General features: G+C 43.1%; 2 protein-coding genes across 3 annotated transcripts; both read left to right on the forward strand.

Annotated features, from left to right (window-relative positions):
• The first annotated feature begins 615 nt into the window (after nt 1-615).
• Nucleotides 616-1,800, forward strand: LOC114785182 (carbohydrate sulfotransferase 1-like). Its single transcript, XM_028971036.1, has one exon. The coding sequence runs from the start codon at nt 616-618 to the stop codon at nt 1,798-1,800; it is 1,185 nt and encodes a 394-aa protein (XP_028826869.1).
• Nucleotides 1,801-3,543: 1,743 nt separating this feature from the next.
• Nucleotides 3,544-11,905, forward strand: rasal3 (RAS protein activator like 3). Of its 2 annotated transcripts, XM_028973602.1 has the most exons (18): nt 3,544-4,471; nt 4,862-4,992; nt 5,301-5,385; nt 6,390-6,457; nt 6,585-6,646; nt 6,828-6,957; nt 7,232-7,330; nt 7,412-8,065; nt 8,136-8,280; nt 8,371-8,515; nt 8,608-8,844; nt 8,975-9,176; nt 9,308-9,396; nt 10,209-10,467; nt 10,571-10,678; nt 10,756-10,946; nt 11,488-11,572; nt 11,683-11,905. In XM_028973602.1, exons 1-18 carry the CDS (start codon nt 3,916-3,918, stop codon nt 11,746-11,748), a joined length of 3,312 nt encoding a protein of 1,103 aa, XP_028829435.1. In that variant the 5' UTR covers nt 3,544-3,915; the 3' UTR covers nt 11,749-11,905. The 2 variants fall into 2 exon arrangements, with proteins under 2 accessions (XP_028829435.1, XP_028829436.1); XM_028973603.1 differs by lacking the exon at nt 3,544-4,471 and having other exon boundaries at nt 4,930-4,992; nt 5,301-5,744.
• Nucleotides 11,906-12,057: the final 152 nt, after the last annotated feature.

Here is a 12,057-nt window from a genome sequence, read left to right on the forward strand (position 1 = left end):
TTGTGCTCCAGTCACAGTACTTTAAAAATGTAGACAAATGAACATTTGAAAGAAATGCTTAATAATTGTCAATGAATGTTCTCTTTATTGTAAACATATACATATAAATAAAAACATCCAATGTAAGTGTCACAGGTGTTGCAAGACTGTTATTAACTCCAATCGGCTTGGAATGGGATGCTCAGTATACAGACACTTTCTTCTATACATCGTGTGTTGGTCAAGCGGCATCTTCCGATATTTACTGTTTCTTCACAGTTTTACAGTATGTACTAAATCAAGTTATTATTATATAGTACAATTATTTTCACTGGTGACACACCCTTATCAAAGGCTAAAACACTGCACCACCCGTGGCTTATCTGACACAGTAAAAGTCTTGTGCTGCAGTATTCCATGGTACCTTAAGGTAAGGACCTCTATAGAACCATGTTCTAGCCTCCTCAGGGATTGAAACATTTTCAAATCTCATATGTTTTCTCATTTATCTTATTATCATTTTAGGTTGCAAAGGTTACATCTGGTGGTCAATAGATTTCGTGAACAGCTGGTGGTAAGGCTCATATTTTCCTAACCTTCCGATGTTCTGGAATGATATTGCAAGAGCTGTTCACCATGCACTGCTCATGGAAAGCTGTGATCCTGCTGGCTTTGGTGTTCGTGGCTGTTCAGTATGCACTCATCAGGTCCATTACATCGGAAAATTACAGCAGCTGTTCTGACACACAAAGGTGTTGTGATGTAAAGCAAATGAGTTCAAAGAAGAACCACATTCTGATCCTGGCTGCAACTCGCTCTGGCTCTTCATTCTTCGGTCAGCTCTTCAACCAACACCCAGACGTCTTCTACCTGTACGAACCTCTAAACCACGTCCAGACTGCCTTGAACTCAACCAATGACAACAGACAGGTGATACTAGGAGCCAGTCGAGATATTCTCAGAGGCTTGTTCACCTGCAACCTTCACCTCTTGGAGAGCTACATCAATCCAGTTCCAGAGAACCACATGACAGATGCAGTGAAGCGCCGTGGGGCCAGTAAAGCCCTCTGCACACCACCAGTCTGTGATGCTTTTAGCTCCAGCATGGTGAACATTAGTGAAGAAGAATGCCTCCAAGAATGTGGCTACCTCAACCTCACGCTTGCTTCTGTTTCCTGTCAGCAGAGACATAATGTGGTGATGAAGACTGTCCGGGTGCCAGTGGTTAGTGTCATTAGAGACCTGCTGGAAGACCCGCGTCTCAACCTGAAAGTGATCCAGCTGGTCAGGGACCCACGTGGCATTGTTGCCTCCAGAATGATGACTTTTCCAGAGAAGTACCCGATGATGAGGCTGTGGAAGATGAAAGGCCAGAAACCTAGAAACCTTGGTTTCACCAAGATCCCTGTTTGTGAGGATTTCCTCAGCTCTGTGTCCACAGGTTTAAGTCAGCCTTCATGGCTGAGAGGAAAGTATATGCTAGTGAGGTATGAGGATCTGGCGCAGAATCCACTCACAAAAACCCAGGAGATCTTCGCATATTTGGGCATCTCTTTGCACCAGCATGTTGTTGACTGGATACAGGAGAACACCGAGGCAAAAGGTGTCTGGTCACCCATGGAGGTGTTCAGTACCAAGAGAGATTCGGCTGCAAATTCTGAGGGCTGGAGGTTGAAACTGTCATTTGGCATGGTGGAATACCTCCAGACCGTGTGCCAAGCGGTTTTACAGAAGCTGGGTTACAAAAGAGTCCGTTCCTCTGGGGAACTGACCAACTTGTCATATTCTCTTGTTGAAGACATGAAGATTTCCTTTCAGTGACATTCACAGAACTGGCAACTTTACCATAATACTTGCTCAAGATAATAAAATATCAGATAAATATATTTTTATATATTTGAAATACCAATATAAATTGTAAAATCTAAATATTAGCTATGATTTGGCATAAAATATTTAATCAAATCTAAACAAGATAAAAAAAATGGCATAAAGTAATGCTCAGCTAAAACAGTTGTTTAGTCACAATTTTAAAAATTCTCTATAAGCAATTAATTAGTTTGCAGCCTTTCATTCATCTTTCATAAACTGGGATTTAATTTAACAGAGAAGCTGTAAAATGAACTGAACTTGCAATTTCTCTCGCCTGTTGTGTCTGGATATGCTCACTACTTTTGCTCTTGTAGACTATGTACACATTGCTAAATTTCAAGATAAGATAGGTTGACCTTGACTGAGCCGAAAAACAACATCAGGAACTTATTAGCATTAGCATTTACATTTACCAGATGCCCTTATCCAGAGCAACTTACAATCAGTAGTTACAGGGACAGTCCCCCTGGAGCACTTTTAGGGTTAAGTGTCTTGCTCAGGGACACAATGGTAGTAAGTGGGGTTTGAACCTGGGTCTTCTGGTTCATAGGCGAGTGTGTTACCCACTAGGCTACTACCACCCACTAGCGCTCAGAATCAGGCCTTTAAAAATCTAATACTGGTCCACAAAGATTCTGCTGCTGGGAGTAAAACATAAAGTAATATGATTTTGTGATGTGACACTGTGATGCTGTCATGTCAAGGAGGTCACACGATGTTAATAATATTTACTGAACACAAAACATGAGAAAAAAAACACATATATAAACTGAAATGTCAGGGATGTATGGGAACCGCTAACACAATGAGAAGAATATACCGGTCCACAAAGCAACTATACTGTAAGGGAAAGCAAACGTTTAAATAAGGACCCTAATTATGTGTTAATTATTACTGACAAGACAAGGAAACGGCGCCCCCTGGTGGGACAGGAGCACCAAATGTCCACCATGTCCCCTACGATGCCTCAGAACACATGAGGGGACAAAAGAGCATTTTGCTGAAACTTTTTTAAAATAGTTTTTTTCAATATAATGATTTGAATATATTTTATTTAAAAATATTTAAAAAAACGTATTATTACAATTATATGTTCATAATGAGACCTTAATATTGATTATGAGTGTTATATGTGTGTTTAGCTGTAGCATCTGGTTATTTCAAAACGTTGTTTAAATGTAACTTCTGTCAGCTAACGACAGAGCAAACTGAATAAATTGTTCTCACTCAAATAAAACAACGTGACCCAGGTGAGGATTTTGAAGTGTCAACGTTATTTGTAACTTGGTGCTGCACAGGAAGTGGTTTTCAGAAGACCTGAGAGCTGGAGAGAAATATGAGAAAGGAAGGGCTGCTGCAACAGGAAACTAAACCCTGCGGTTACAGATGGCTGTATATGGCAGCTGCATGTAGGCATCAGTAGCTCTGCTGATCATTGTCCTCATCGTCACGGACTACGTGACTACGAGACTGTGGCACTATGTCTTCTGAGTCTGAAAACCACTAAAACCCATCCGCTGTCGAAAACCCACCAGCTGTCCATGGTTGGTTGAATTGCAATAGTCTTTTATTGTAATATATTTACTTTATTCTGCTATATTTAGCGCTAGCTGGAAATTTGTTCCCCGCCCTGCCTGTAGTTGTTAGATCTGAACACTTGAATGTGATTGGCCAGATCTACCCACAAGCCACTTCCTGTGCAGAGAAGCGGAGACAAACTGAGCAAAATGTTAACACGCTTGAGACAGGTCTAACACGTAATGTGTTTTTTTTAATTATTTTATTTTATTGTGGGCAATAAGACATTTGCATTGTATTTGTATACTGTCTAATATTCGTAACAAAAGATCTGAAGGAACGGTGGCAACCTCAGACACCTGAAGAAGTCCTTGCGATGGACGTGAGCAAGATCAAGAAAAGAAGCAGCCATTAGAGAAAGCAAGCGGATGGAGAGGGGACTCCCAGACCAATAGTCGCAACCAGACACCCTTTTCTGGCGGTTCAAAAGACAACCTCTGCAGCATCAAATCATAAAAAGGCACGTCAAAGTTGCTGCAAGTCAAAATGGGCACCAACAAGGAATTGGACCCCGAACAGAGGACTCGGCAGGAAGAAAAAGGGGAGGAAGTGGAAGGAGCAGAGAAAGATGCCCCAGCAGAAAACGCGGTAAACAGTCCAGAGGACGCCAATCTCCTCAACACTTACAAATGGCATACCGGGACCAAGCAACTCAGTGAGGCATCGAAAGCTCCAGCCGGCACACAGAATGCCGTCAGCACCTTGACCAAGTGGGGCAAAATGCAATCTTGGCGCAGAGTCCAGAGTGAGGACACAGGGGACAGGTCTCCGAACCAGAGCAAGCCTGAGAAGAAGAAGAATCCCTTCCGAAGGGCCCTTTCTGAGCCCCCGGGTGCACTGTTCTCAGCGCTGTCCTCCTCGTCAGCCTCTGCTTCAGCATCAGCCTCAGCACCTTCCACATCCAGCACCGCAGGTGCCAAGGCTGCCAGTCCAGCTGGCCAAGAACCGGCACAGAAGGGCAAGTTCATGAAGTGCCTGCAGACCGTCTCTCGTAAGATCAAGAGACCTCGGCTGCCGAGTCGCCCGCCAATTGCAGAGCAAGGTGAGGGTGGTCAACTTTTAATTTTTTTTTCTTTAATACTACAAATGAGAACAGTAGCAGGGCCTGGTTCTAGTCCATCTAGGACTGAGTCTGTCATTGATATTAATATCCAGTTACCATATCATCAGATTCATAAATCAAATCAAACTTATGAGAAATATTTATCAGTCCGTTCCTCAGAACCTTTTAGGCATAAAGGTTATTAGGTTATAGTGTATCATATTGGTTTCAAAAGATGTCTTACATTAACACAGAAACAATAAACCAATATGAAATTTTCTAACAATATTCTGTAAGCTGACGTTGTTCAAGTTCATGGTTCCCAAAACCTATTGAGGTTTAATGGTCCACTGCTTGTACCTGTCTTCTGCTTCTTCTCATGTGCACAAGTGCCAGTTGCAGAAAGTGCAGCTATAGAACCAGTCAGGCTCTCCTGGGTTCCCCCACAGGATGTCCCAGTGTGGGACATAAACAACTGTGTCCTGCAGGATGGACAAATACTCATCTCAAGAGAAGAGGAGGTACTGGGTCTTAAGGCTACTGGCTTGTTCTTTCATTGCAAATGTTGCTGGGCATGGCTGATCGTAGAAAGTTCTTGTCTTGAAATAGAGCTTGATAGGGTCCATCTTGCACATTCATTCTCTGTTTTGATTGTTGATGTTGGGTTGTTTGGGACGTAATAATCCAGTCCAGATTCAGTTAACCAGTTATATAGGGGTTCCATGAGTCTAAATCGGCTATAATGATAGAAGGACCTGAATCTTGCTGGTTCTGAACCCCTTAGACCAGTGTTGTATCAATGAACCTTTGAAAACCATGTTTATTCTAGCCAGTGATGAGGAAGAGGAACCGAACCAGCAGCTACCTGTCGAACCTCAGCCTGCAAAACTTGACCGAGAGCCACAATGACCTGGGTGGGTTCCAAACAAGCAAAGCTACACAGTGTTTTAGCATTGCAACACATAAATATGTTTTGAAGACACATAATCCACACACAAAAAAACTAATTATCTGCCTGTGAAAGCACTGCTGCTGCTGCAGCAGAGGAAATAGCATACGTGATCATAAATGCCTGTGTCTGTCAAATTATTTCCTCTAAAATGTTGGGAGATAACATCAGACCAGAGGGTTGTAGATTTGCTGAGGACGTTGCTGTACTTCTCCCCAAATGGTTATGAAAAAGCAGTAAAAAATAACCGTAGAAAGACACTTTCAGGGTTATTTCTGGTGACTATGGGGTTCAGACGTTGGATAGTTTGTAGAGGAGCTCTGGGTAAGCGACATTCTTACATTAATTCATAATTTACAAAAAGTACAGTTGGTCTTGTTTCAGTTATGATTTTAATCTGAATTGTTTTTAGTCAACCAGTGCGGATAGTAAAAATATATTTACCAAGAAAATATTCAAATTAAGTTTAATGTTTGGTTAAATATTATTGGACACTTTTGCGTGATGTTTGCAAAGAGCAATAGTTTGCAATCTGAACATAAAATAATTTATGCAATAATCTGTTAGCGGAGTGAGTTCTGCCATTTTCTACTGTGTTTAACGTTTCTGACTAGGAGTGTATGTCTATGTTATTGCAAGCATAAGCCACATCCTGTGCAGTGTTTCATCTCCTGAGTAAAGACTGACTGTTGATCTCTTTTGTCACATCACAAGGTCACAGGATTGACCTCAGTTTGGAGCCCTTGGATGCTCCTGCAACCCCAGTACTTTGATTGTTCATTTGTCTCAGTCCTACCAACATTTTACAATCCTTCTATTTCTGTTTTTTCGTCAAAACACCCTTTGAGCTGTCCAAAACAGGAAATGAATGACTTCCAACCGTGGTTACGGATAAGAAAATGATTCAGCCTGCAATGAATCCACGTAACCAAAATCCAGCAACACTAATAACATCTCTCTGTGTTCAAGAATGCACTCCGGATCACGTGGCTCCCACGAGTGGCCAAAAAGTAAAGGGCCAAGATGGCGGAGTCAAGGTTAGATAACATGCATTTTGCTATTATGATTGATAATTGCCAAGTGTTTCCTGTGGGCATGAGCTGTAGTTCAGAGACCTCCCTTAACCATGCCTGCCTGAACTTCCGCCTCCTTTCTTCTGTTTAGGGGATGATCAAACGTCGCTTCCAAGCAAACCCCCTCCGAAAGAGCAGCACACAGCTGAACAGGTACAGTCCACAGTCAGGCTTTAACATGGATGTTATTTAGACCCAGATATTGCTTGCAAACATTGAATCTAATTGTGCATCATTTCAGAGCAGTTTGGCATGGGTCTGAACCATTTTTTGCAAAACCATATATTAATCTCCTGATGCTAAAGTTTTATTTTCTGTCATAATCTCCTTCCAGGCACTATGGCTCCAAAGAGTCCCTGTCTATTCCGGTCAGTGCAGCAGAAAGTCTGGACCTCAACACAGACCAAAGCACTATTATCCGGCCTGTGCACAGCTCCATCCTCGGGGAAAAGTACTGCTTTGAGGTAACACAATGTTGGATCTTTGTACCCACATCATGTGTTAGCATCAAGATAAAAACTGGCAAGATCAACATAAAGCTATACATAAAACGTGACAAAAATAAAAAGTCAACTTGAAATTCACCAAACATTGGAATTCTTAAGTTCAAACAAGCCACAACCACAGACAGTGTCGACGCTGTGGTTAAAACTGTAGTAAAGTGATTTCCATCATATGTTACATTTCAGTCTCCTAGGTTTAGAATTCTCTCTGACTGAAACCACATCTGTCACTTAGGTGATCAATTCTGACAGCAACCACTGCTTTGGATGCAGCTCCGCTGCAGAAAGGGACAGGTGGATTGAAAATTTACGGCGTGCTGCCCAACCAAACAAGGTATCGTGACTTGACTGGAGCTTACGTCTTATTGCATGCGTTTGTGATTGTAGGGGCTTAATTTTACTCCTTGTAAAACAGGACAACTGTGAACGCACAGAGAACTCGCTATGCTTGTGGGCAACCGAGGCCAAGGCTCTTCCTCCAAAAAGGCGCTATTACTGCGAGATTCACCTGGACGGCATCTTATTTGCCCGCACCACAAGCAAAGAGGTGGGCAAACCCACCCAGTCGTCCGGCCTGGCAAGTGACGTTGGTGTGGGAACAGCAGCAATGATGCCCGGAGGTCAGCTTTTCTGGGGAGAGCACTTTGAGTTGGATAATCTTCCCCCTGTGACTCAAATTACTCTCCACCTCTTCCGGGATGAGGATCCTAAGAAGAAGAGGCATTCCAAAGACGATTCCAACCTGCATCCACTAGGTAGTGTGACTTTACCCTTGGCTGACATTCAGGGCCGGGCCTTTCAGGAAAAATGGTATCCCATCCTTCCATACAAGACTTCAGGCTCCAGCAATGTGAAGGACCATTTGGGACCACAGGCTTCGCTGAGGGTCAAAGCTCGTTTCCAGAACCTCAAAGTGCTGCCTATCGAACGATACAAGGAGTTTGCTGAGTACTTGACCCTGAATTACGTGGACATGTGCAGTAGCCTTGAGCCCCTACTCAATGTCCGTGACAAGGAGGAGCTGGCTGGGGCTTTAGTACATGTGCTGCAGAGCATCGGGAAGGCTAAGGTAGGCAAGTGGCTCTCAACTACTATGCAAACTGTGTTTAGGTTCCTCTTAATTACTGTGTGCTTTGCAGGACTTTCTCATTGACCTTGGAAGTGCAGAAGTTCAGCGCTTGGGAGAGAAGGAGGCTCTAATTTTTCGAGAGAACACATTGGCTACCAAGGCCATCGATGAGTACATGAAGCTGGTGGGGCAGAAGTACCTAATCGATACACTAAGTAAGCTGTGTGTAATGTCGGTGCACTTTTCCAGATACACATTTTTTACTTTGAACATTGCTTGATGGTGGGCAATGACCCTTTGTGTAGGAGACTTCATTGATCAGCTCTACGAGTCAGCAGAAACCTGTGAGGTCAACCCTCGTAAGTGTCCTCCTTCGGACTTGGCCAGCAATCAGAGGAATTTAAGGGAGAGCTGTGAGCGGGTGGTGCAGAGGATTACTGATATGCACAGGTAATGCCTATCTTTTCAGATATGTTGATCGTGGGACGGTGCCTTCCATGCAAGTCTGACAGTGAACCCTTCTCTTGTCTTGGAACTGGTAGCTCGTTTCCAGTGGAGCTCAATGAAATCTTCTCCAAGTGGGTGGAAGAGTGCGAGGGTCTGGGTCGGCCGGAAATAGGCCAACGGCTGATTTCTGCCTCGCTCTTCCTGCGTTTCCTCTGCCCCGCGATACTAAGCCCATCATTGTTTAGCCTGATACAGCCGTACCCAGAACCTACGATTCTACGCACACTGACTCTCATCGCAAAAGTCATCCAGAACTTGGCCAATTTCACCCTGTGAGTCAACGTGAACATTTACTTAAACACATGTTAGCATGCTGTCTAAGGTGTCTGTTGAATTGAAGCTAGCATAGCATCACGTTTTTGTGTGTCGCTTTGGCTGACTCACTGCTATGTCTTTGTCTAGGTTTGGAGAAAAGGAAGAATACATGCTGTTCATCAATGACTTCCTGGAGCAACACTGGGAGCACATGAAAGGTTTCTTGCAAACAGTGTCCAACCCAGACAGTGAGCTGGACATGGCCCGTTTTGATGGTTATGTGGACCTGCCTCTACGTCTGGCTGTTCTGCACAGCTTGCTAGTGCACATCGTCTCCCCCATGAAGGAGGTGAAATTTTAGGGCTGAAGCACAGCACACATGTTGTAGGGGTGCTGGCCATCTTTGAATTTAGCTGAACTGAACACACAGCAATACATTGTGACGTTGCACCTAGTTCTCACTCTTGTGTAATTCCTCAGGAGACCATCTACAACTTGCAGCCACTCCCTTCAATTCTCAACCAGATTTCAGAATACCTGGGCCCTGATGCACAGAGGATCACAGTCAGGTACTGGAGTTACTTAATGTGTCTATTTAATATTTTTATTAGCCCACTAACTTACTCTATTGCTAATACAATCGACTGCAACAGCATTAGCATTACAGTTTTGTCACATAAGTTTAATTCTTTAGTCAACTCTAATGTCACTTTTTGTAAACATAAAAATATATAGAATAAATAATTAAATACACAAAAATTTGTTCTACCCCATTTATCTTCTTCTGTGAACATGGTTCATAAACTGCTAAAACACCAGGGCTTGCTACGTGTTTTCCTAGCTCGTTCTGTGAACATAAAGGCACAGAAATGATTGAATGATAAAACATGGAAACAGAGAATTGAATAAATAAAATGGAGGCCAAATTGCAGAAATATCATGACCAAAGTCAGTATTTAAAAGCATTGTCAGGTTGGGTGTGGAGCAGAGTGGAGGGGAAGGTCGGAGACAAACAGGGTTTGTACCAGGGAGACAGTCAAAGCAGAGAGGCTTGGCAGGAAGAGTAGTCAAGAGCCGGCAGGATTCATTACAAATCCAAAAGGCGGTGATCCAGATAAAAGCAGGGATCAGTCCAGGAATAAGTTAGTAGCACAGAGAGACAAGTCAAACTATGAACGAGCAAGGACTAGCGTCCTCATCATTCCTCATCACCTTTTTTATACTGGTAGTCTTCCTCATGGGTTGCTGGGGTACGAGATTGCCCCGAGGGGTGTCCGCGCCCCTTCTGCTGGGGTAAAGCTCATGACGGGTACATATAAGTTTACATATTTATACATGTAATGATTTAGGTGTACTTTCATTTGCCTCTTTTGTCCTACAGTGCTGAAAAAACAAAGCCCACCTACGTGCCTCCCAAGGACTTAGCCAAGTACAGCCCCATTCACAACTCCATGCAGCAGCTCACCGCAGATCTCAAGAGCGCAAATACGAAGGAGAAACCCAGGAAGCAAGTGATGAGAACAAGGAGTGTTCCCAGTCGCTCACCAATGCAGTTTAAACAGCCCAAGAGGCAGGCGAGCAGTGAAAATCTGACCCAGTACGGCGAGGACCCTCCCATGGACATTTCACCCCCAGAACCGGTGAGTTCCTGTGCCAGGTTCTATCACAAGCTGGGTCGGTCCTAGTTCATTCTCACAGGTTTACAGAGAACATCTTGGTTCATTTGAAACTGTTGGGCTTTAGAGCATTCGAGTGAAAGCCCCTCCTGCCCCGGTGCCCTGGATTAAAGTGACCAACAAAGAGACCTATCAAGTCCCCACAGAAGAAGATGAAGACAGCATGCTTGACAGGGTGAGTCTGTTGGCCCAAATTGGAGGATAGAGATGCTAAAAATGCTCTGACAACAGCCCTGCCTACCTGCTCATCAGCAACAGCAGGAGATGTCTGAGCTCCGCCTGGGCATGGAGCAGGTGACCGAGCGCGAGTTGGAGATGGCCAAGCGCCTGGAAGACTTCATAGCACAGAGCCAAGAACAGAACGCAGAGCTGGAGGGTAAAGTGCAGAAGCTGGAGAGTCTGCTGGCAAAGTGCGAAGAGGAGCTCGCCAGCGCTACCTTCAGGTGAGCAGATGCAGGACGAGCAAGATGTGTGCCGCAATATCGCATTCCAGACCTGGCGGTCCATGGTACAATAAAATATGTAATACCTTATTTTGCAATATTTTCAAAAGCACAACAATGATTTTTTTATTAATTCCTTACATGCAAGATTGCTTGAGTACTAGAGTGCTGAACGTATGCATAAATATATGTTTGTTTGTTTTGCTTAAATCTGTATGCACATAGAATTCTGGGTTCTTTTTCTACAACGAGATGAATGATGTAATACATCATATCACACTTTGATATTTTACATCCTAGTATCTTTACTGTGATGTGTATGGTATAGTCAGCCCCAGTCCAGAGATCCACAGCAAAATGAGAAGTTGAGATGATTAGTAATAATAATAATAATAATAATAATAAACATGCTTATCAATTTTTTACACATAGTGCGAAAAGCAGAAATGAAATATTCTTGTGACTTTAACCTAACTGTTAATAGGTTGTAAGACTTGTGTGGTGTCATGTTTTTGGATGGTGATCTTTCTGTTGAACTCAGGCTGGGGGTGATTGAGGAGGAGCGTGTGGAGGACGAGAGGAAGCTGAGTGTTGCTGTGGCAGCAACTGAGCGCCTGAATGCTCTGGTAAGACAAAGCTCTTGTCTCCCGAGGTTCAGTCACCTGTAGACTACCAAAGTCCACCAAGTCAAAATTTGCATCTGCGAATTTTGTGTTTTTTTTTTTTTTATTTACAGGAAGAGCAGTTTGCAGGCCTGCTAAAGAACATATCTCAACCCAACACAAACTCTGAGCTTCCGTGAGGAAAACAGCAAATATCCATTTTCCTACAGGAAAAAAAAAACCCATGGAACATAGTATACTGAACAAAGGTGGTTTATAGAAGCACAAAGAAATGATTAGAAAATTTTATCTCACCTTAAAACCAATATTCAGATCTTATTAAATTACTACACTCTCTTTCTTGTGTCTTGTTGCCTAATGGATTTTGTTCCATATTATATTTTTAATAAAACTCCCTGTTCACTACATTACAGTATTCTCATGTGACTTGAGAATACTGTAATGTGACTTGAAACTAAGCACACTTAATACTTCATAAAATAACACTT

This window comes from Denticeps clupeoides, chromosome 3, assembly GCF_900700375.1.
Source record: "Denticeps clupeoides chromosome 3, fDenClu1.1, whole genome shotgun sequence".
NCBI classification, from domain to species: Eukaryota; Metazoa; Chordata; class Actinopteri; order Clupeiformes; family Denticipitidae; genus Denticeps; species Denticeps clupeoides.

Coding starts and splice junctions, on each gene's coding strand:
- LOC114785182 (XM_028971036.1), top strand. CDS start 616: ATGCACTGCTCATGGAAAGCTGTGATCCTGCTGGCTTTGGTGTTCGTG.
- rasal3 (XM_028973602.1), top strand. CDS start 3,916: ATGGGCACCAACAAGGAATTGGACCCCGAACAGAGGACTCGGCAGGAA. Junction 8,845..8,974: donor AACTTGGCCAATTTCACCCT/GTGAGTCAACGT, acceptor GTCTTTGTCTAG/GTTTGGAGAAAAGGAAGAAT. Junction 9,177..9,307: donor TCGTCTCCCCCATGAAGGAG/GTGAAATTTTAG, acceptor GTAATTCCTCAG/GAGACCATCTACAACTTGCA.